The 25746-nt window shown below is 38.8% G+C and overlaps 1 protein-coding gene and 1 long non-coding RNA gene across 5 annotated transcripts in view; one reads left to right on the top strand and one right to left on the bottom strand.

Moving 5' to 3' along the window:
• Positions 1 to 25746, top strand: part of znf185 (zinc finger protein 185 with LIM domain) — a 95198-nt gene that overhangs the window by 41646 nt on the left and 27806 nt on the right. For all 4 annotated transcript variants that reach the window (XM_084697328.1, XM_084697331.1, XM_084697330.1 and 1 more), the window contains 3 exons: positions 11610 to 11687; positions 11809 to 11871; positions 12212 to 12286. In XM_084697328.1, the coding sequence (XP_084553454.1) occupies positions 11610 to 11687; positions 11809 to 11871; positions 12212 to 12286 (216 nt within the window). The remainder of the gene's footprint in view (positions 1 to 11609; positions 11688 to 11808; positions 11872 to 12211; positions 12287 to 25746) is intronic.
• The window catches only part of LOC146302859 (uncharacterized), a 48009-nt gene that overhangs the window by 18230 nt on the left and 4033 nt on the right, over positions 1 to 25746 (bottom strand). The window lies entirely within an intron of this gene.

The following is a 25746-nucleotide window of genomic DNA, read 5'->3' as shown; positions in this document are numbered from 1 at the left end:
TCATGAGGTTTGGCCTTTCATTTACACGTAAACGGAGGTTTTATCACGGAAAACGATCATTTCTAAAAACTCCGGCCAAAGTGAAGATTTCTGAAAACTCAGTTTTTGTGTTTGCGTGTGCACTAGCTTAAACAGAGTTTTAGGTTCTCAAACGTAACAGTATGGGACTAAAAAAGCATCACGTCATGTTAGCGTCCTGTTTATAATAATAGGTGCGTTCGACTTCATGCAGCGCCGGCGTCGTAATTTTTCGTGATTCTGCTAAGTCTTCCGAAAGTTTTGTTCACCTACAAAGCAAACCGCTGAAGCTCAAGCATCACTTTGAGCACAGTCATGATCTCCTGTTTTAATGTTACAACAAATTCACAACTTGTTTCACACAAACAATGACAACTTGACTGCTGTTGAAAAATGATTCCCAGATAATTTGCATCAGCTTTTCACGAGTCTCAGTTTTGCAGCCTGTTCACTGTCAACACCTGCTCAGAACAAGTAGACCTAGTTCATAGATGTAGCCGGTGTGTATCAGTGAAACTCCCTCCTCAGGTAAATAAGAAGCCACCCGCAACATCAGATATCTAGCTATTTGTTGGCGTAGTTGGTAGTGGCGGCGCTTGGGATGTCAGAAGTGGCAGCATTTTAACCGACACATTTTTTATAGCCTTAACACTATTTATTATGTCTATGGTTTTCCTACTAGATGTGGTTTCTATCTTCTGTGTCCAATCCAAAGATACAGGAGCTGTAATAGCAATCACCATGACAACTCACTCACTCAACGTTGGCCGCAACCTCTGTGGATCACGCAGGTTGTGTTTGTCATTCGCAACAACGCAGGCTAATCGATATGCTAACGGTAGCTAGTCTACCTGTTCTTCCTTAGCAAAAATAATGGCGTGACAAAACCCAGCGAAAAGATGAAATCGTAAATTTCAGAAAGAATGGACTGACAAGAACGCATGTGTGTTGCCGGTGGGGAGCACAAAACCGATGTGTTTAATCTGCAATGAGACGGTTGCCCTTGTCAAAAGTGTTAAAGCTAACGTGAAACGTTACTATGACACAAAGCATTTTTGAATGGGAGTCAATGGGAGAGGTAAGGGCCATGGTCCGTTCCGGACGCTCGACTGAATGGAAATTTGGTGAATGGACCTTTTGAGTTTCTAATTGAGTACCCCTGTTATACAGCATAACAGTTACATGTTTAATTTCTCCAACATTTTTGCACTAGAACTTGCAAAAACCAGTGCACTAAAAGTGGTCATTTTATGTATTGGGCTCTTAAACTCTCTCTCCAATCTGCAGATTGATAATACAACCAGAACTACAACTAAACGTAGTCTTTCCGTTAGTGAAAGAGGTGGACTACAACACTTTCTTCAACAATAGTAGGCTATTGCAGTCTGTCAATAAAGGATAATATTTAATTCAATTGCATTGTTTGGTCCGGATTTGACCATTAGTGGAACTGAAGGTGTCAGAATAAACACGCAACACACGTGATGGTCATTGTGTTTGAGTCTATTGCTTTTTTTTAAACGGTTACCAGCGACATTATGTATAGTAAATAAATAGTAAGCTGCCTTTCAGCACAAAATAGTTATAGCCAACAAACGTTGTGTATCGCATTTCAGTAGCCGTGAGAAAATAGTCCCGTACATGTGGCTGTTGCTTTGCAACGGACAAACAGCATTGTGAATTCAAGTTTGTTAGGCTACCTAGTCTAGGTCTCGCACCATCTCATTCATTCACATTGCTCATTTTATAAAAGTTGCCTTTAAAATAACAACAATGACAATGGGACACTTTCAATAAAATTATATTTTAGTTAAACATAAGGCCTAAACATTCTAAATCAATCATAAATGTTTCGTAGGCACTGCGTAGCTATATGCTGGCTAGCTACATATGCTGTAAACTATAGTTAGGAGTAACTTGGGACTCGATAGACTAACATTAGGCTGTTGTTAAGGTTAGCTTATGTTGATTTGGATATCAACATAAGCGTGTGGAGAAAGAAAATAAACTGAGATGGTTATGAGCTCCAAGAGTTACCAGTTCTATTAGTTTTTGTCCAATACCACAAGATATTCAGGCCTTACAACTATGGCGTGAAATGAGTGCCAGGAGAGCGAGCTCTGTAAAAACGATTTGTAACTTGCAAAAAAGATTTGTCTCTGTAGAAAATGATTTGTGTACTTGCAAAAAAAAGTTTTGTGTCTCCGTAGAAGAAGGCAAGATTTGTGTAGGCCTACTTGCAAAAAAGATTTGTAACTTTTGTTTCGTTTTGACACAAAACGTTTTTTGTTTTTTTTACAAGTACGCAAATCTTTTTTTGGAGACACAACTTTTTTTTTGCAAGTACACAAATCATTTTCTACAGAGACACAAATCTTTTTTGCAAGTTTCAAATCGTTTTTACAGAGCTCGCTCTCCTGGCACTAATTTCATGCCATATACACCTCGGATGCTACACTAGTTAGCAACTACTGTAATGGCTAACATGAGCAGTTCACCATGTGAACTGGTATCTAGCTAGACCTAAGCTTCCGTGCAACGTTTCAGTAGCTAGACCAGCTAGTTAGCACTGATAGCATAGGACAGTACAATATTATTGCTCAAATTAACCGAATGTATGTTTGTCTATGATTATAATGGCTATTTTTTTTAAGGCAACGACAGTACCAGCGTTCCGATTGATATTTCCCGGCATGACCTCACTCAGTTAAGTAGTTAGCCTTCACTAGTCATCCTCGATCAAAGAATGCTAGCAACGCCACCAGTGTAATTTTACAACAATAATTTTACAGCACGAGACATAAAACTTGAACAACAAATCGAATTGGTTACCTGCAGAATGGGTCATCAAACCTATAATTTATTAGCATCGGCATGAATGTGGTCCACTTAGACAAAATACACTCCACATCGAAATTTCGTCAGACCAACGCAAATGTGCTTCAAGGTCAAACGAAAATAGCAAATCAAACTAGAGAGCATACAATTTCTGGGGAAATTGTGAGGGTGTGCTTGCGGCTACCCCAGCTGCCCATAGTCTTCTGGTGTTTACATATTTTAAAAAGCATTTAAGTGTATGACTGCAGTTCTGACCATTGTGTTCCCTTGATAATAAGTTTGTAAAAATTACATGCATCACTCAGATGGAGGAGAGGTGATACTGGTTGGTTGGAAGAGAAGGAGGCCAAATGTAGCTCATGAAGATGCAGCGCTAGGTAACTTATTAAATTGTAATCAGATAAACAACTTGTTGGTTGCCCAACAAGAGGAAGACACAGCATCTGCTTCTTCAACTCCTTAATCCTCTCAGGGCACCTGTTGCACCGGGTTAGAAAGACATCAGCATAATGTAGCTAATTTTACACAATACATTAAGGATTAAAAAATAAACACCCATCTTTGCTATATTTAAAGGGTCAATTGTAGGCTATGGGACGTCAATATTACAGTTAGTCTAATTATGTGTAAGACCGTGTTTCTCAAGTGGTGGGTCCCGACTCCCGACCCAAGTAGATCGCAAGCTGGTGTAGGACTTATTGATTCATAAAACCATCTAAACTCCATATATTAATGTTTTCTGTTATTTAAAAGCAAGCTCAGACGTATGAATGGAAAAGGCATCTTTGTAAACCATCCTGGTCTGTTGTTACGTGTAAACCGAACATTTCACTTAGCTACTTGACTTTAAATAATCACTTTGTATTCTACCAAAGAAAACAAAGTTGACTAGACTAGCTAGATTTTTTTTTAGCTAACTGGCTACCAATACGGCACTAGCTGGTGGCTGGACGATTTGTACAGTACCTCCCAGAAGAGGTCTGGAACGGAAGACTAACAAGGTAGCAAGTTAGCTGTAGCTAGGTCTAACACTTGGTAACACTGCAGATATTAGCAGATGTGCTGGGGTAACAGCTAGAGCTAACTCCTCTGTGAAATAGCAGACCACTGTTTCCGAAAGTAGATCTACTAGCTTAGCTCTAATAATATCAGCGTAGTAGCTATAGAGCTATCATATTTAGCTAGTTAGCTACATTCCACAAACGTGTTCCATATCACAATGTAAAACAAAAACATTTGGCAGACCGGTGTAAAAATTGACCTAATCTCTATGACTTAAATGTCATTGCAAGTTTTTCCCTTCTCGTGATATTTTCAGGCATTTAGCCTACTCATATTGCATTCATTCATTAATAAAGAACCCCCTTCGAAGCTTATTTTAACAACGACGTTACCAGCAGTAGCTATCTCAGATGGAATCGCGATTAAAATAGTACTATCTGCCAACTGAAAATATGCCCCCAAAAACGTGAATAAACTTGACATTTAGTTAGGGGGAAATCAATCATTCATAAACATGTCAGTGGTAGCGATCATTGTCAGTAACAAGGCAAAATGCAATATAGACCTGCTGTGTGGAGAAGCTGCCCTGGTAAATTGTAGGCTACTACTACTGTACTACTGTCTTGGTAGCAATTGCGTTGGTTTAATTCGATTTAACGTTACTTCCGTTGTACGGTCTAGGCTGAATGAATTATTTTCATGAACAGATTGACAAAGTTTAGGCTGTGGCAATGGAGTTCAGGTTAGTAGTCACTAGTCAGATAGGTTCACCTATTGAAATACTTTTGAAGTAAGGGGTAGTGCCGAACATGAGCCGCCATTTGACATCCTACGAGCTGTTAACAGCTGTGGAGATGTTTTTTTTAGCTAATGCTACAGTACTAGCGTTCTTCTAGAGACTATGCTACAGTACAGCGTTGCAGTGAGCTACACTGGTTTAAAACCACAGGTAATGATAATTTCACCAACAAATCGTTTAGTTGTAATCTAATGTCATAATAAATCCTACAACGAAAATGTATTTGTGTGGAATGTTTATTTTAACGATTGAAAACCGATGCATCATAGACCGCAGTAGTATGTGTTGCCCGGGCAACAGAGGCTAATGTCATGATGCTAATGCTTCAGTGAAATTGTATACTACCGTTTCCGAAAGTAGATGTACTTCCTTAATAATATTACCTTATATTGTACATTACACATCACAATTGTGTGTCATATCACAAAGTAAAATGAGCAAATAGTTATCACCCAGGCCTCTTTGTTTGTGGCGTTTCTGCAGCTGCCTTGCTGTAAAGAAGTTAGCCTAAGCCTAGCCATCTCCCAGAAGTTAACGAGCTGCTAAACTAATGTTCTGCTAGAGATAGTCACGCGAGTTTTCGTGACGTTAGTGACGTTAGTGGCGTCAGTGACTGGGACGTTAGTGACGTTAGTGGCGTCAGTGACTGTGGCTAGCAAGTTAGCCACCGTTAGCTTCACTTTTCGTCACAAAAACGTAATTTCTACTAAACCGTGCAACGGAACGTAAATCCCGATACAAGCAACTCAATCGCTACCAAGACGAAACTTTTGACACCTAGGTTGCCTATGTAGTCCAAATATTGACAAAGTTTTAGGGGTGGGAAAATAAATAAATAATAATATGTGAGATAACAATGGTTGTGCCCTTGCCGAAGGCAAAGCACACCCAATAAAAGTTAAACTACAATTCTAAATATCGCAAGAATGCGAAGAATGCATTTATATGATGGCTTATATACAATACAACTACACTTGTGTTAGTTTTCTTTATAATATTCTGTTTGTCTGTTTTGTTCAATCCTTTGTCTTTATATGTTACTGTTGTCTTGTTTTTCTTGTCCTCATACATGTAAAGTGACTTTGAGTATTAGAAAAGCACTATAAAAAACAAATTATTATTAATACAACAACCAGAAAAAAAGTATACCGCGGTTGAAACGGTATAGCCAAATCTTTCCCGATAGACACATTTCTACCGTTGCACGGTATATACCGTCATACCGCCCAGCCCTAGTACCAGATGAGTAACAGAATGCAGGTTATATAAACCGTCTGTGATCTGACATAGATAGGTGACTGTGACGTAGATAGGTGGGGTTTTGCCCCGCCTAAACGAAACTTGAGCTGAAAACGGATGCAGGGCTCCAGACTGTGACCAGTTTTTGAGACAGTGCAAGCATGTTTTACAAGTACTCGTGCATATGCGACCCACAAATTTGGAATTTATTGGGTGTGCACAACGTCAGCACACTTAACGACGCATAGATACGACGTTCTAGTAAGACAGCGATATCAGCGAGCCCTCAGCATTAGTAATGTAGCTAAAAGTCTAGGGAAGTTGAGGCTACTTTTCGCTGGGTACCTATAAACCTCGCTAAAGGTCTTGGAAAGTTTAGACTATTTTTCGCTAGGTTCCTACAAACATGTCTTAATCTGCCAGGGGTTCCCCTTCTTTCTTTTGGTGAGCAGTCTCACAAGCCCTTGTTTTGTGGTGTCATGGAGCCGTGCAGCTAAGTACATATTTAGCACTAGCGTTGTTAGCTACTGTATCCCAAGTATTGTGTCGTGGTGTAGGAGGACAGATCGACAAGCGAATCATACATTTAAGGCATTTAGCTAAGACTTGCATGTACAGTATGTATGTCACATTGAATAATGTATTTAAACTCAAGCTTGTGTGGTGCGTCGCCGTATATCAGTTGTAAAAATGAGCATGAAAAATGATCCAAAGACTCTTGCCCGAAAACCCAGTCGGGAAATTAACAAATTATTTCTGTTTCCTCTAGCTACCAGTACTGAGCCTATGCAGGTCACGTGAAAAATGATCCGAAGACTCGGCAGATGAACAAATTATTGATCCGAAGACTCGGTTGGCAGAAGAACGAAACATTGATCCGAATACACGGGCGGAAGGTGAACGATTCCTTCTTTCGGGTACCAGTCTTTGGATCATTTTTCACGTGACCTGCATAGGCTCAGTACTGGTAGCTGGAGGAAACGGAAATGATTGGTTCATTTTGACTGGGTCTTCAGGTACGAGTCTTTGGATCATTTTTCACGTGACCTGCATAGGCTCAAAAGAGGAAACAGAAAGGACCTGTCTACCTTACCGTTGTTCTCTTTCGCGTGATTAGGTTCAGTAAGACGTGAATGATATTCGTTCACAAGTAATAATTACAGGTTTTGTTATTTTAACTTTGTTGTACTTTACTTACAGTTCAGTGCAGTGTAATTGTTTGCCGTGATAATTAAATGCTAATGTGATAATAAATTACCATTTCAAATCATACAAACTGCAAATATGGACTTTTCGACAGGTCTGCAAACGCCTTTTTAAGCAGAGATTTGTTAAATCGTTTGTTGACTTAGACCTAATCGAACCATATTTGGTTTCCGATATAAATCCCAACTCAAACATGAGGAATCTGGCAGAAAAAGGTTGTCAACGTCATGTTGTCAACGTCTCCAAGGCAACCGCTTTCTAGGTCCACAAATTGTTTGTTTACCTCTGCGAACTTTCAGGAGGTCAACAAATGGATTTGTTAACTTTTGAGAACGTTTCTGGACCAATAAGAACAGCGTATTGGTCCAATGATAATACTAGTATATAAGAAAATGTCATGATGCATTATTTTAATGTGGGAATTTTTCTTTTAATATAGTATCTGCTGGGTTACATGTACTAACATAAAGGCCTACATGAGAATATGATAAATGTTTGCAGTGCTCTTTTCTCTTTCTTTCTTACCTTACCTCTCCACTCCACTGGGCCCTCTCTTAACAACTGAGTTGTTAAGAGAAGTCTCACAGGTATCACAGTGGCCTGGTCCAACACTGCCTCTCCTCTTTCAGACACTGATGACTACATAATGTCTGATTAGAGTGATTGGTGGTAAAAAAAAGTGTCACTTTCTCTCTCTCTGTTTCTCTCCTTCCTCTTCTCCTCTGGCCCAAAAATGATGTTTAAACACACCGAACACAGTTCTGCCTCCAACTCAGCTCTACTAGAAAAACATCAGTTTACATAAGGCCTTCAGACTAACTTTTTGCCTTGTTTGCACTGTTGTGCCTAACCTTTTTATTTAGGTGCACCAGCACAAAATGTAGATGCACCAAAATGTTTCCTTGCGTCGCCTTTAACGCAACAATTTCAAGGTCACCTTTTTATCACACTCCATATACATTCATATATTTTATGTAAAGTATTTTACACAAGAATAAGTTGTAAGTAAATACCATATTTCTTAGATTAAATGCTGCCTCGAATAAACACTGCACCAAAAATGAACACTGTAATAAAAGCCGCCCTTGATTGAACGCTGCACCCAAAAAATCTGAAAACGGTTATTTAATTGGTTATAATAAAACACAGTATTTATTACACAAGTAAATCACAAATGTATTATAATTCCCTTGAAGCACTGGCAGACACAAGTGGCTTTCTTGCTACAGGTTTGAAGCTTCTCCAAATCCACCGTGGACTAAACCCACAGTATAACGAGAAAATAAAGAAACATTAGCTTAATATGAACATACAATGACATGCGCAGCATGTAAATAATGTTCACCAAAGTAAAACACAGACACAAAACAACGGGTTAAACTATTATCGGAGCATTAAATTGTCTGTGCTTCACTTGCTGTTAGCTCTCTCACTCATAAGCGTTCCAAAAGGCCCTGTAGGCCTACTCTTACCAAATAGTCACTTAATAATACTGAATGCAATTATACAATTCTAAATTATGACATTGGTTGTAAACAAATTCTACATTATAATAATGTAATTGTGACAATTACATGTACAATATAGGTCAATATAGAACTTCAACACTGGCGAATTTCCCTTTCATCAACCCCAAGTTCACGTGCTACAGATCTGTTGCTGCTGGTGAGTGCTTTCTGCACAACTTTCTGTTTGAAAGCTAAACTGTAAGAATGTTTCGGCATGCTGTTTCAGATTTCTACACAATGCAGGCACACACACGACTTAAATTTTATACTGCAGCTTCATTACTCAAATCTCTCTTACTAATTAAACGCCACCCTCGAATAAACGCTGCAACAAAAATGATTGTTGTGTAATAAACGCCGCAGCGTTTCAAAGAAATACGGTACTTAAAATAAATTTAAAAGTTTAAAGATCCCATGACATGCCGTTTTTGGATGCTTTTATAAAGGCCTTAGTGGTCCCCTAATACTGTATCTAAAGGCTCTTTCCCACTACGAGCAGGCCCAAAATGAGCTTTTCTCAGGACATGCCGTTTCTGTAGCTTTAAATGCTATGAGGAAGAAAGAGGCGGGGCTAACTGCCATGCTTTGGTCGTTTGCAAGCCATGATGTCTCGAGGAAAAACCAATGGCGCACTCGTACGGTTGTACCTAATTTTTTCATTGGTGGGCCAAATTCTCTGTGCGGGCAAAGCAGAGAAAGGGGAGGTAAAACCAAGCGTTTCAGCTCTCATTTTGTCAAAGGCGGAGAAGAATACCCAGGGCTTGTTTCACATCTATCTACATTTCTAGCCACTGGGGGACCAAAGGCAGGCTAGGGGAACACATTAATTTTAAATAACCTCCTAAAGTGAAGTTTTGATGTCATGGGACCTTTTAAAGTGCTTCACTGAGCTGCCAAACTAAAACATTTTAAGCAAAATAAAACATTTATTGGGCTATTACCCAAATCATTTGGGCACATGCAACATCATAGCTGTACGTCGAATCAATTTTTCTTCATCAGAATAATTTTCTATCTACATTTTGTGAATGGCAGCTCTTCTTTTGCGATGTTATAGGCAAGGTTGAATTTTAATATCATCTGATTGTTTGGAGGACCTGATAGCTACTGTCTGCTTCTGAAATGCAGCCGGGAGAGGGGCCTCTTTAGTTACACACTTATCGCGGTATGAAGTGTTTTTGTATTTTTTATATTGTTCTTTTTCAGCGTTTCGATTCAAAACGTTGTTGATCCGCTTACAAATGCACTGTTCCCTGCCATGTTCTGGCCACATTCTTTACAATAAATGCACTGTATTATGTTCTCTTTCTTATTAAATCTTAACAAGGGAAACTGGTCTAACCAGTCTTTTCAGTACATTTCATTGTACATCGTTATTTTTTTCGTGCGTTTATTTTGCTGATGCTGATTGCCGTAACTGATTCTCTGGTGCTCAGGTCGCAATTTCAATCACACAGCACGGAGCGGTGTAGGCCTACAGGACAGGGTAGGAAATCTACATATTTTTTAGGGGGCAAAAATAGGGGGCACTGACTGAAATCCAGGGGCCAAAAAAAATTGGGACACTTTTTGAAACTTGTGAAATAACATTTAACCTTTGTTCAAGATTATGAGTGTAGTCATTTAGGCTTACAGTATATGAGCAATTGTCATCAAATGGCAAAAATAAAACTATTAAGCAGTAGTCTACAGATTCAAAGTGTTATCTTAGATTTTTTGTTGTTGTTTTTTTTACATAAATCAGACAATCATATTCAATTTGATTGGTTGTCAACCACAAGATAGCAGTAGGCCCAACTTGTGAGGATGGGGGAAAATCCCTCACTGGCTGTACCCTGTCAAACGTTTGCTAAGTTTGCTAAAACTTGCAAGCAAACCTTCGGGGCTAACAAACTAGCTAAAGCAAACTAAATAATTTAAAAATAATAATTGCTTGTTATCACCGCAGGCGATGGCGTGTTGCTTGGTCGCCTGGTGACGAAAGGCCACAATTTCTTAATGTTTTCACTCCCCTAGATGAAGTCAGCAGAAGAATTAATCTGTGCTGGATTGACAACGACTGACAATGAAATGCTATTTTGTGGCCACAAAATACTTTTTGGGGGATAAAGATATAGCCTAACCATATTGCGGGAAGTTCTGCTATACCTGTGTGGGGCACATATAGGTTACCCAGAGCAAGCTAAAGGTGCAGTCATGGACAGAGATGATTTGATTGTAAAAGTGATTTAAGGCTGGTGAATGACCATGGTAAAGTTGGTTTGAAGTTCGATATTCAACAGATATTCGGTCGCCCAGTATTGTGTTATTTTAACCGGTGTTGGCACCGCTATGACCGGCCGCTTAGCCAATGCTTTCGGCTGCCTAAACAACGCGTGTGTTTAGGGACCATCAACAAATTACACGTTTCAAAAGTCAATAGCTTCTCAACAACATGAACTAGGAGCGTCAAAATAATGTTAAACTGTTAAAGATGTTTGCATTCATGCTGCAAAGCCTTTATTTTGTTCATTTTCATCTCAAGTTATTAAAAAATAATTATTTATTCAAAATAAAACTTCAATAGCTTTTTGGGCGTGACCTATAATCCTCAATTTTTTTTCAGTGTTCACAGACTGTGTATATATATATATATATATATATATATATATATATATATATATATATATATATTCCCTGAGGAACCCCCGAGGGGGTTCGGATCCTTGTCACCTTTTTCATCCCTGATGAGTTTGCGACATGCTTTGCAAAAACATTGGGTCTTTTTCTCGTCGTCGTCTCCCTCCACCCCAAGCCAACAGATCTGTTGAAGCCTAGCTTCAATTTTTGATGGTCGCTGGGTGTGTGAATTTCATCTTTGGAACCTGAGATGATGACGGAGACTGTGTTTGCTGATCCTACATGGTTTACATGGTTGGGCACAGCCTGTTGCAATGTCTGTCTTGAATAATCTAGGACTATGCTTGACCTCTCTCCTGCTCTTTTCTTTGTGGCCTCAGTCAAAGCACAGACAACAAAACATGGGAGACCACCTGGACAGTCAACCCATCTTCTCCTCTGTCCTACATGCCTGAAAGGTGCTTTCATCCCACCACTATCTGCACCCACACTCACACACATCCTCAAAAGCGCACACACAGATACACCCACACTGACCCTCCCACCTTCACTAAAAGCTTTTTCTGCTGGTATTCTCAGTGTGGATCCTGCTACTGTGGAGGGGAACACTGAGGAGGAAACTCTGGTGACTTTTGAGAGGAAGTGAGTCACGTCTTTAGTATTTACCCCGGAAAACATCTCAAGCTAGGTTGTGTGTGTTTGCTTGTGTGTAGGGAATACAGGTCAGAAATATCCCAATTTCTTCTCCTCCCCGTGAATTCCCCCTCCTTCCTGTTATAACAATGATATTGCAGTTACAGTGTCAACACTCCTTAGTTATAGTGGAAGCTGAAGACACATCCATCTCATGTCTCATTTCACATCAACCTGTTTTTGTCAATGCAACAATGATCTTGATGTTACTGTTCTTGTTACATGTTTATATATAGCCTACAGTATATGCCGTATACAATAGCATAATGTGTGTTTATGTGGTGTACAGGTCGTCTGAGAATGATTCTCCATGGGACAGATGGACCTCACCCACTGTTTATACCACCATCACAGAGGTGGAAAGGTAAGTTATGCTGGTAGATTTGGCCTTTAAGGGGCGATGCTAGTTCAGGCACACTCTCAGGCTGCAAGTCTTGTCATCAGCTGACATTTGGTGTGTTCGACTTCATGCAGCGCTGGCATCGCCTGCAGCCGCCTGCAGCCCGGCTGACTTAAAGCAGCCAATGGCATTCTCAGCTTCAAGGCAGCTGGCTGCAGCTGACTGTTGGCTCTGCTGTTGCTGGATGAAGTCGAACACACCTTTTGTCAGACTTAGTGTGTTTACACTCAGGGCTCGAAATTAACTTTTTGGTTTACCAGCCAATAATATTTTTTACCGGCCAAAATTAAACCTGTAATTTAAGACGTACTCTGAAATTGTTTGACATAAACGACCTTTACCTATGATTTTAATATCATTTTAAATAGCTCACAGAATGGATTAAACAAAATGAAACTATTTTACTTTTTGAAATAACGTATTAATTCAGGGATTGCAGGGCCTACTACTCCTCTTGCTCAATGTGAGATGGGTTGTCCTCAGTGGTGTAGTGGTAAAATTAGAGGTGGGTAAACTGTGAATTTTATTATTTATTTATTATTACGTTTCATTTGAGCCCTACACTGCAGTGACGCGAATCGCTTGCCTTCCCACAGTTCGGGGGCTTATCAAACAGATTAATGTAGAATTGTCAAAATATTACTTCTATACAAAATACAAAACTGTTTAATATACATACACGTTGACGTGTAAAAACGTCTTAATATATTACTCAAAGTGTCTGCTAATCTGTCGATACGACCAGGGAGTTCCAGCCGGGCTACTACTGTAACTAGCTAGTTACCAGAACAAAGTTACGTAATGTGACGAGAGACTGAATTTGAAAGTACAAAAAACCCACCAGGAGCACCGACAACGTCGGCAAACCTGTGCCAGGCCTCATTCTTTTTATGAATGTCTTTGTACAAATACAGAGACGTCTCGTACAGGACTGGATATGCAACCACAGGCGATTAGTTTCTCCTCCATCTTAAAACTGAAAGATTGAAATGTTTACCATGGTTGCTACGTTATGAGAAACAAGAAAACACTGCGATTGGCCATTGCTAGCGAAAATCGCTCCTCATTTGCATAAATTTGAGAATCTCAACTCAACGATGTTTCCCTGCTCCAACACACCTGATTCAAATAAATGGGTTGTTATAACGACCATTCATTCGAATCAGGTGAGCTGGATCAGGGAAACATCTAAAACATGCAGGACAGCGGCCCTTGAGGACCGGAGTTTGACACATATGCCTTAAGGTGTCCGAATAGGGTATGTAACATTGGTTGGGCTGAAAATGGTCCGGGTACTGTTCTATGCCCTCTGGTAATTCCTCTGAAATTTTCCCAGGAAAAAGCGCTTGGTTTTCTCCTTTTATGGTATGCTCATTAATATTTAGATGAGCTGCGCACTGATTGGTTGGTTTTCAACGAGTGAAGCTGCGGAGTAGGGCTGCAACTAACGATTATTTTAGTAATCGATTAATCTGTCTTTTTTCGATTAATCGATGAATCGGATTTAAAAAACTAAAAACAAAAAAGCATTTATTTCCAACCCTTTATTCAAAAACAGAACTGACAGTGCAAATTCACAGTGCAAAAAATCTTCAGAATGTGCACAAACAGGCACACAATTTTGAAAAAAGTTATATTAAAAAAAAGTTATAATAAATATTAGCGTGGCTTTAATGCTATTTTCAGAGATTAGCAATTTATTTGAGTTTTGTTTAAAAGAAAAATGAAAATTGAAAGGTTGTGGAAGTAGGCCAGACTTTATTAGAATAATCTGGTGTATATGTAAGATTTTTTGACACAATTTAGAAAAAAGTTAAGATTTGTGAGGATTAAGCTATTTTCAAAGATTAGTGTTTTTTTTATCATTTTATTTGAAACTTAATTGAAAAGGTAAAGGCTGTGGAAGTATACCAGACATTGTTAAGATACTCTAGTGTCTGTTTGAGGTTTTATATTCATACAAATATTATATAAGTCTATATTTTTCAAAATGGTGTGGGTAGTTTTCACCCGGTCCCTAACGCGACGCTGCAAAGTAGCGTCTTCAAAATGTGAGACGAATATCGAATATGAAACTAACTTCACCTCGGCCAATTAACACACCTTTTCGACGTATTTAGTGTGAAACGCTGCACACCTTGGATGACTGAAGTCGTACTGATTTATCCGCCATGTGTTTCAGAACAACGGCACTCAACAACGTCTTTTATACTCAAACATCTCTGCGTCTTATAGAGTGGTGTAATAATCGCGCGACACAACGAATCGATAATGAAATTCGTTGCCAACACTTTTACTAATCGATTTCAATCGATTTAATCGATTCGTTGTTGCAGCCCTTATGCGGAGCAGAAACGCAACACGGCAAACAGCACTCACTAAAACACCGAAGTTGGAAACAGAGACTTGATATAAAAACATGCAAATAAATGTATTTTGTCTACACAAGACTGTTTTCAACAGATTGACTAGATATCATTTGAAATTATAACGTTAGTTGTTTATGGAAGTTTATTAGACTCTTTATTCACATGGCAATGCATTTGTCAAATGGCAATTCAATGCGCAAAGTGACAATGCAATCCGCAAATCAAATGGCAAAGCAGTTGTCAAATGGCAATTCAATGTGCACATGACAATGCAATCCGCAATTCAGTTTGTATTATTTTGAAGAAAAATTTGAATGAACGCTTATTGCATTGCATTTCATATTGACACGGTATTTTCGACTCTTTATTCAAATGGAGGTGGTAGCTAAACAGCGCCCCCAGTCTATTGCATTAGCATTTATTGGTCATCACGCTCTTTTTGTTGCAAAATTCAAATGAAAATGCAATCTGTCAGTTCCCCCATCAAGGCGGGTCCCCGCCCCTATTGAGGGTAAGACCCAACTCTACTCTGCTTCTGAGTGGCTACTATGGCGTGAAATTAGTGCCAGGAGAGTGAGCTCTGTAAAAACGATTTGTAACTTGCAAAAAAGATTTGTGTCTCTGTAGAAAATTATTCGTGTACTTGCAAAAAAAAGTTTTGTGTCTCCGAAGAAGAAGGCAAGATTTGTGTACTTGCAAAAAAGATTTGTGTACTTGTAAAAAAAAGTGTTGTCTCCGTAGAAGAAAAATATTTGTGTACTTGTAAAAAAAGTTGCAAAAAGTTTTGTGTCTCCGTAGAAGAAGGCGGGAACACTGCTCCCAAAACCATCTAAGCCAATCAAATATAGACAATTCTGTGTTTAGTATCATTGGACATTTTCGTCTGTCTATCACACAAAGAACGTCAGCGAATAAGAACAAAACTAGAATGCTGATGATTTCAATGGCGAGTCATTTGGTAATGTTTAATAGTTCAAAATATCTATGGGCATGTATCTTTAATGCAACATTTAAAGATTATTCAGTTAACACACTCTTAATAGTATAAACTAATGGATAAGGGTCGTAGTAAGTTGAATAGTTTTTTTATGTTAATATGTATACAGATATTTAATTAGACAACCAGACCATGTTGTGTCAGTCCCTGAAGATGCTTTTGGAAACTATGACAGTTATGCCATGTTCAGCTTGTCACTAGAGTCCTGCATATCAACCTGTGACACAGGTGTTAGTCTCTAACCCTAAGGCCAGGAATACACCAGGCTTGTTCAATTTGCATTACATATTGTCTAGACAAATGTACCATTTCATTGAACGTTTGGTTATTGTACAAGGTTTTATTCACAAATTCAACGGGCAGAATTGTGTGCCCAATGAACAATTTTACATTTTTTGACCTAACAACTGGGTCAACCTTTAAATACTTTTCACGTTATTTACATTATATTGTCCTCCACAAGCATTCACTACATGTTACCTTTCTGAAAATCCTCCGTTGCTTTGAGGAATTAAATGCTGCGCTACAGCTACTGAGCAGATACACATTAGAACAGCAGGTGACGTAGTTCTGCCAATTTAGTGGAATTTAATCTGAACCCACATAACTGTTACACTGGCAGTAAATAATACATTTTGAATGAAAACCACTATATTTCGCGCCAGTTCACTGCCATTTAGCTGCACATTGTCCAACTAATGGTAGGTTTAATGACTGGTTGTCTAATTAAATATCCGTATACATATTTAAATTAAAATACTATTAAACTTACTACGACCTAGGTCATGTGTGATAGACAGACGAAAATGATACAAATGATACTACACACAGAAACTGGCTATATTTGATGGGTTTAGATGGTTTTGGGCCTTCTTGTACGGAGACACAAAACTTTTTTTTACAAGTAGGCTACACAAATCTTTTTCTTCTACAGAGACACAAAACTTTTTTTACAAGTACACAAATCTTTTTTGCAAGTTACAAATTGTTTTTACAGAGCTCGCTCTCCTGGCACTAATTTCACGCCATAGTTGCCACTCAGAAGCAGAGTAGAGTTGGGTCTTACCCTCAATAGGGACGGGAACCTGCCTTGATGGGGGAACTGACAGATTGCATTTTCATTTGAATTTTGCAACAAAAAGAGCGTGATGACAAGTAAATGCTAATGCAATAGACTGGGGGCGCTGTTTAGCTACCACATTGAATCTCCATTTGAACAAAGAGTCGAAAAGATCGTGTCAATATGAAATGCAATGCATTAAGCGTTCATTCAAATTTTTCTTCAAAATAATACAAACTGAATTGCGGATTGCATTGTCATGTGCACATTGAATTGCCATTTGACAACTGCCATTTGATTTGCGGATTGCATTGTCACTTTGCGCATTGAATTACCATTTGACAAATGCATTTTCATTTGAATAAAGAGTCGAAAAAACCTTGTCAATATGAAATGCAATGCAATAAGCGTTCATTCACATCTTTATTCAAAATAATACAAACTGAATTGCGGACTGCATTGTCATTTGCACATTGAATTGCCATTTGACAACTGCTTTTCCATTTGAATTGCGGATTGCATTGTCACTTTGCGCATTGAATTGCCATTTTACAAATGCATTTCCATTTGGAAAAAGAGTCTAATAAACTTCCATAGTTGTTTCCACTTCTTTTGTCAAAGCAAACTGGATCAACATAGGTGGGTAGAACATTACAGCTTAGCAACCAAACTATATCATGATTCAACTCAGCTTCAGTTAGCTAGATATCTTGCTGAAAATAACCTGACAAAGATCTGGACAAACATGCATCTTGAATTGTAGATTTAAATGTAACACGGGTTATTTAATCGAATGAAACAGTCAGGAACATGAAATAACGCGTTAGCCCCATTGCTTAACTAACTCATCACACACTCTACCTAGACTATGCTCTCGCGTTAGCAAGCTAAGCTAGTTTACTATGGAACGCTGAGTTAGTCAAAATTAAATCAATAAATAAATAGGTAAATAAATAGATAAATACATACATAAATAAATATGGCTATGGAATAAATTCTGAAATAAAAAAAAGATGGCAATAAATATATAAATATAGCATTATATAATTATATAGCTGAATCCATTTACCGACATCAATAAATAAATACATTTATTTATTTCAAAATGACGTTTTTTCCACATGTATTTCCACGCCACATTTATTTCCACACTACATTTATTTCTGTGCTGTATTTATTTCAAATCTCACATGCAAACGAGAGGGGCGTGGTTATCGTCAGACCAATGCAGCAGATAGCTATGCTACCTGTATGGGGGTGACAGTGGAATCGCACTGCCGAACGGCATGGCTTGTCAGGATATATTATTTTGGCACAGATAGTAGATTTTGTAGAGGTACTTGGGCGGATAAGTGCTCTACAGAACATAGATATTGAAGTCTTAAATAGTTTGAGACTTATCGAGCACTGTTCGTGTGCAAGATGTACAGGTAGTGGGGGGTGATAAGTGCCAGGTAATGTTAGCTAACACAGCTAGCAACAAAAAAAAGACAATCACTGCCACCACCGCTACATCGCTCTGCTATTATGTGGATAACTAGGTCGATAAGGCACCTGATTATAACGATCTAGCCTCACCATTATGCCATGCATTACCATTTAGTGAGACGAGACCTGAAGTGAAGCCAGACCATTCCAGACATTACCCATACCTTTGGATTTACAGTAGGCTACTGCTTCAAATTGAAGTCAAGTTTCTTAACGCTTTGTTATTATTGGCAATTTAAAGTTGCAACTAACCAAGACGTGTCAAGACCAAGACCCATTCAACACGGTACACAATAACCAAACCCAGATATTATGTACAGGTTTATGGAATTACTCAATATTAAATCAAACCACTACCACTGGACTCGTTTTAATGACCATTCAGTGACAAAACGGGTTTGGCTGTTCATATGTGCCAATACAGCACAACACTACTAGCTCTACAGTAGCTAGCTCTAGCTGAAATGGCCACACTGATGTCGTCCTTTTATTATTTTGTCAGCTAGCTAGCCGGATAGCCAGCCACTTGGCCTACAGTTGCCGACTTCGAGACCGGTGATAGCCAACATACCACCTAGGAAGACATAGTGTTGGCAGTGATTGTTAGCTTTGCAGACGAGTTCCACGTCACACGAGCGAAAGCCATGTTTATAAAGGTAACTTCAGCGCAACCTCATAGCTATCAAAGATCAAGTCCCCACACGTAGGCTACTAAGTCACCGCCATCACTCCCGTACAAAGGTAGAGACGACACAGACATTATGGGCAAAGCTTGTCTACTTTGTATGCTTTTCGGCAGTGCGATGCCACTGTCACCCCCATACAGGTAGCATAGCTATCTGCTGCGTTGGTCTGACAATAATCACGCCCCTCTCATTTCCATGTGAGATGTGAAATAAATACCGCACTGAAATAAATGTGCTATTAGGAAATAAAAGTCCCATGAATTAAATACATGTTGTCTTTACAAAAACGTCATTTTTAAATAAATAAATGTATTTTATTTATTGATGTCGGTAAATGGATTCAGCTATATAATTATATAATGTTATATTTATATATTTATTACCATCTTTTTTTTATTTCAGAGTTTATTTCATAGCCGTATTTATTTATGTTTGTATTTATCTATTCATTTACCTATTTATTTATTTATTTAATTTTGACTAACTCGTTCCATAGTTTACATGCCTACAGTCTAGGTGTTTTCGCTATCTAGCTGTTCTTGCATTCCTTGCAAATCAGCGTTTATAAAAAGCAGATGAGCTAGAGTCTTGCTAACATTGACGGACATGGTTAATGTGTATACCGTAGCTATAGCGTAGAAGATCCCTGTGCAGTAGTGATGGGGGAAACAAAGCTTTCCGAAGCAACGAGCTATTTGACACAATTGTCTCGAAAAAGTATCGCTTTTTTGAAGCGTTCAATACTTCTCCATAGGGACAGTTGGTGGTCAGTTTATGGTATGGCGACTGTATCGAGCGATGGAAGGAATCAAGTGACGTCAAGTCCTCGAGACGTCAGTCTCACAATCGTCATTGACAACTTGATAAAGGTTATGTGACAAATGTTTCGATTTGCAAGTGTCAAAAATATGTTATCATATATCTTGTTGTATTATAAACAACGTAACATCTTTGCTATTTTACGTTTATAATATTTATTTTTAGGTTTTTATAACATTAATTACACAAAAAGCTCAACTGAGTATTGCCTTGTGGTAAGAGCGCAGCCCCTCTCTCAGACGTAGTGAGATTGCATCCGCTCACCCCGTTTTAGTGGAAGTATATGCTAAAAGAATACATTATTATATGATAATGTAAGCTAGCGGTTAAGGTTTTGGAACATGCTTTTGCAACCGGGAAAGGGATGGCCACATTTGAAGGCTGGTAAAACTAGAGAAAGATGTAGGCTATGTGCTTGTGTACACCTACTATCTCATATCTGTATCTATCTTTGTCTATCTAGCTCTGGCAATCTATCTGTATCTCTAGCTCTGTCAATGAATGTATTCTATAGCGTCCGTAAATAGGCCTATGTTTCCTCTCTATAACCTACGAATATTAGTGATTTCTGATGTCTTTTATAGCGTTTGAATAGAACGCCGTTTGTCCCAGCTGCTCGTGTGACGTCCGAAGCTTCGATACCGTTTCGTGAGCACGGTATTGAGCGTAACATCACTACTATGCAGTTTGACCCTCAATTACACATTTACTCGAACCATTTCACCAAGGATGGTTTTGAAAACCTGGGACAATGTAAAGCAGGATTTGCTATGAAGCTGTTGCAGAAAAGAGGTGCGTTTCGACCTTTTGTTCATCACAACCGCAACAGTTATTAGCAATGCTAACATATCCTGTATCTTGCACCTGCCTTTCTCCAGTTCTTTCAAAAAGATCATCTAGACAGGTGTTAGCAATAGGCTAGAGTAGACTGCTATTCGTTTTCTGGCTATTTTTTGGGAAGCTTCCCTTCTAATGCCGACTACAGCTAGTCCAGCTAGAGTCATTTGCCAAGTAAGGTATGCTATGTTGATGTGTTTTGAAACGTATTTAGTAGTGCTGTCAAACGATAAAAATATTTAATCGCGATTAATCGCATTAATGTCATAGTTAACTCGCGATTAATCACAATTAATCGCACATTTTTATCTATTCTAAATGTCCCTGATTTCTTTTTGTCCCAATCTTTTTTCAAATTTTAATGCTCTTATCAACATAGAAAAGTGGTTCAGATTGCTTTGTGCAAATATTTTTTTTATTGAAAACAACATTGCAATCGCCTGGCTTTGACGAGGGGGCAGAGAATTCGCATCAGCTGTGTGCTTGGCCATCAAGTGGTATTTCAGACTGGACGTGCTGCGATGATAGCTCAGTTTACAACGACAAAACACACAGATCACTGGTCTTGTCAATAGAACCATTTGGCAACTTTTTAAAAGCAAACTTTCCATTCAGAATCTTATTGGCATCCATTTCGGCATCTCGCGCTCGTCATCCACTCAAAACGTAACGTTAGCCTACTACCAGAGAATGTCTAATATCCGTAAACGGGCTCTGCTACTACTCTTTAGCCAGCTCGCAAGCCAAACGAGTGTTTGGCGTGCCTGTTGTTTTGTTTCCGGTCTAGCTAGATCCGGTGTGGTGTTGTAATTTTTCTAACGTCGGTAGTTGTTGCAACAGCATGTGGAAAAAAACTACAAAGTTTGCTAGGCCAAAAAGAGCGTTAATCGTGCGATAAAATAATTGACGCCGTTAATTTGGGTTTGCGTTAACGCCGTTAATAACGCGTTAAACTGACAGCACTAGTATTTAGCATTCTACCTATGCTAGATACAGGAGACGTTAGAATTGTTAATAGGCAAAATCATACTTACAGCGTGCGTTTGTGATTAGCAAACGGTCGGAACAGCACCTCTTTTCAGCAACAACGGCTTAGCAAATCCTTCTTTAAATTGTCCAAGGTTTTCATTTAAAACTGTCTTTGGTGAAATGGTCCGAGTAAAGTAATAATTTAGTGTCGTACTTTATAGGGATTTTCCCATAGATAAACATCAGCCATGCCTGTCAAGTGTCTGGTTCCTTGATTATAAAAAGTGTCAGCATTCCCAGTATACCCTGGAACACTGGATTTACGATGGTCCATTTTCAATATACTTTAAAAACGTTCAAACTTTCTCCTTTGTTGTTCACGTGGAAGTACAGCGCGCAGCTAAAATATTGTCTAACCAGAGGGCTGGTCTCTAGGTAAATGTTGGGGCGTGACAAAGTTGATGCTGCAAGTTGTGATGTCACAAACTTGCACTGTTTCAAAAGCTAGCGTTTGTAAATAGCTTTTTTTAAATAGTAACATTTTGATAGGAAAGAGGTTTCAATTGACTTTGAGGTTCTCTGTATGTATATTTTACACCCCAAACTGTCATTTTTCAACTATGACAAGGTAAAATTGGTTTCGCAATCAATCGCCCGTTTAAGAAATCAGTTATCACAAATTCTTGTGAAAATGGTGGTCTAAATGTTTTGGATTTTGAAACATTAAATAATACTTTTAAAATCAATTGGCTTTGTCAGATGATCTAAAGTCCCCTTTCCATTTGGAACTTCATCCCTTCCCATATTTGTTCAAACCTTTTTTTCTTAGTTTTATGGGGGAAAAATACCGGTGAAACTGTCTGAATTTCATCGCCAAGCCTTTTTGTCATGGTCTATGATTTACAAACATAACTTTTCACCTCATAAGCATTATATTTGGAACAATGAGGATATCATATATAAATGCAAATATATTTTTCTGAAACGTTGGTTTGATAATGGTATTGTATTTGTAGATCAGTTATTTAATGACGATGGTTTACTTTACACTTATGAAGAGTTTCTGGAACATTATAAGATTACTTTAAAGGTGACATGACATGAAAACTTCATTTTGTTAGGTTATTTAACATTAATATGAGTTCCCCTAGCCTGCCTTTGGTCCCCCAGTGGCTAGAATTTTCGATAAGTGTAAACCAAGCCCTGGGTGTTATTCTCCGCCTTTGACAAAATGAAGGCTCAATTGCGCTGTTTGAAAATCTCCCCCTAGTGACGTAGATAGGGGGAAGGTTACCTCCCCTCTCTCTGCTTTGCCCGACCAGATCATCTGGCCCGCCCATGAGAAACTGAGCTACCACCGTGCAAGCGCGAGTGGGATATCGGTTTTTCCTGGAGAGACATCATGGCGAGCAAACAAACGAAGCATAACAGTTGCTTAGTGCTTGGATGTACAAATGCAAGCACACATCTTTTTTTAGTTCCTTCATCCGAGCCCCTGCACAACCCGTATCTTAATTGTATTTTCGCTGGAAATGCGCCGACACAACTTCCCAAAGTGTTGTATGTCTGCGCCTAACATTTCCTCAACTTGAGCCAACACAAAGCTGGCCTTGCTGAAATTAAATTCTGGATCATTACTAAATCTTCTTGGTCAAGCTACAAACCCTTGGACAAGTAAGTTAACTAACGCTATATCATTTTGTTGCTTTACTGTAACCTATATGGTTACCTAGCTTGCTACCCTTAGAATGTGGCTGTAACATTAGCTCTGCAGCTAACAGCTGAGTTACTGTTGCTAACGTAAAGATAAATGGCATCAAGTGTGTGTGTGAATACAAACGCTGTAACGCCAGTGTTGTACACTTCTTTGTTATTTGGATAACCGATGCTGTTGGTGTTATGGCGTTCGCAATATCCGCCTTTCCCCTCATTGAAATTATTATGAGTGTGCACCTCTGCAAACTAGGGTGATCAGATGAGAATGGGCAAATTCGAAGCATTTTACAGCAACGGGGCAACGAGCCAGATGAGTTACTGTCGCTAATGTAAAGGTAGATGGCATCAAGTGTGTGTGTGAATACAAACGCTGTAACACCAGTGTTGTACACTTCTTTGTTATTTGGATAACCGTTCTGCTGTTGGTGTTATGGCTCGCGATATCCGCCTTTCTCCACATTGAAATGACTGAGGTGCACCTCTGCAAACCAGGGTGATCAGATGAGAATGGCTAAATTCGAGGCATCTTACAGCAACGGGGGCTACGAGCCATTGCGATACATCCGTTTTAAACATTAGCGCATGTTGCCTCCTTCTATTCCTCATTAGCATTTAAAGCTACAGACACAGAAACAGCGCGTTCTGTGGAAAGCTGATTGTGGGACTACTTGTAGTGGCTATAATTCTGCGCCATGGCTGAATTTCGGGAAAGAGACTTCAGATACAGTATTAGGGGACCACTAAGGCCTATATAAAAGCATCCAAAAACAGCATGTCATGTCACCTTTAACACCAGGGGACTATGCTAGAGTTTTTGGTACAATATCTACAAAACTGTGTATGCTGTTTAGACAGGGGAAAAGAATAGACATTCAACACTGGTCCCCACCTACTATAGTAAACTCTCATGTAGGTAATATTTGTTTCTCTTTTAACTCACGTAATAAATCCATAAGAAGGTTACTAAAAGGGACTCTGTATCTTTGCCTTATATTTATTTGTATTGGAATCGTTTAACAGACAATATTATTTGGAAAAAGGTTTGGCTTTACCTAATCAGTATTTAATGACAAACAAAGTTAAGGAGGTATCTTTAAAAATTATACACAGGATATACACAGTTAGTTTTTCTTAAATTTAAAATTGACATTGATTATAGTTGTACCTTTTGTGACAGTCACCCTGAAACTGTGGTTCATTTGTTTTGACACTGCCCGTTTGTGAAAACATTTTGGCAGAATGTTTGTGATTTTATTACAGTAAATATTTATGACCAATTTCTTTTGATGTGGAAACACTTAGTATTCGGTCTTTTAGAGGAGCGTAGAGACAATCGTAATCAGGTTTATTTGATACATTTTTGGGGTGTGCTTGCCTTCGGCGAGCACAAACCATTGTTATCTCACATATATATTATTTATTATTTATTGTTTCTTTTCGCCCCCCTAAGGATGCCTCAATATTTGGACTACATAGACAACGGCGATGTCAAAAGGTTCGTCTCGGTAGCGATTGCGTTGGTTGTATTGGGATTTATGTTCCATTGCACGGTTTAAGTAGAAATTACGTTTTTGTGGCAAAAAGTGAAGCTAACGGTGGCTAACTTGCTAGCCACAGTCACTGACGCCACTAACGTCACCAACGTCACGAAAACTCGCGTGACTATCTCTAGCAGAACATTAGTTTCTCATCTGTTAACTTGGGGGATACTAATCTGCAAGGCAGCTGCAGAAACGCCACAAGCAAAGAGGCCAGGGTGATATTTAATCATTTTACTTTGTGGTGTGAAACATAATTGTGAAATGTAATGTACAATATTAGCTGATATTATTAAGTAAGTAGGCCCACATCTACTTTCGGAAACGGTAGTCTACTATTTCACTGAAGCATTAGCATCATGACATTAGCCTCTGTTGCTTGGGCAACACATACTACAGTGGTCATGATGCATCTGTTTTCAATCGTTAAAATAAACATTCCTCACAAATACGTTTTTGTTGTAGGATTTATTTTGACATTAATAAACGATTTGTTGGTGAAATGACCATTACCTGTGGTTTCAAATCAGTGTGGCGGCTCACTGCAACGCTGTAGCCTACCCGAGACACTAATGAGTAGCTAACAAAAACATCTCTTTAGAGATGTTTAGAAAGTCAAACGGCGACGGAACATGTTTGGCTTTCCCCTTACTCAAAAGTTTTTCAATAGGTGAAAGTATCTGACTACTAACCTGAACTTCATTGCCACAGCCTAAACTTTGTCAATGTCAAAACTTTGTCTGTTCATGAAAATAATTAATGTCAGCCTGCTTCAGCCTTGCTTAGCTGTAGGATATACATTTTACTGGGTCTTGCTGCGCTGCTTGATTTATTGAAATTATTATGAAATGTTATGTTTTACCAGCCATTTGCCTTCTTAAGCAAATCACAGTATTTCCCACCCCTCATGGTGTAACTGAGACGACCGTAAATAGCCTAATTCAT

This window comes from Hypomesus nipponensis, chromosome 1, assembly GCF_054491055.1.
Source record: "Hypomesus nipponensis isolate SF chromosome 1, ASM5449105v1, whole genome shotgun sequence".
Lineage (NCBI taxonomy): Eukaryota > Metazoa > Chordata > Actinopteri > Osmeriformes > Osmeridae > Hypomesus > Hypomesus nipponensis.
The sequence above is the reverse complement of the archived record's forward strand: the minus strand, read 5'-3'. Positions and strand labels throughout refer to the sequence as shown.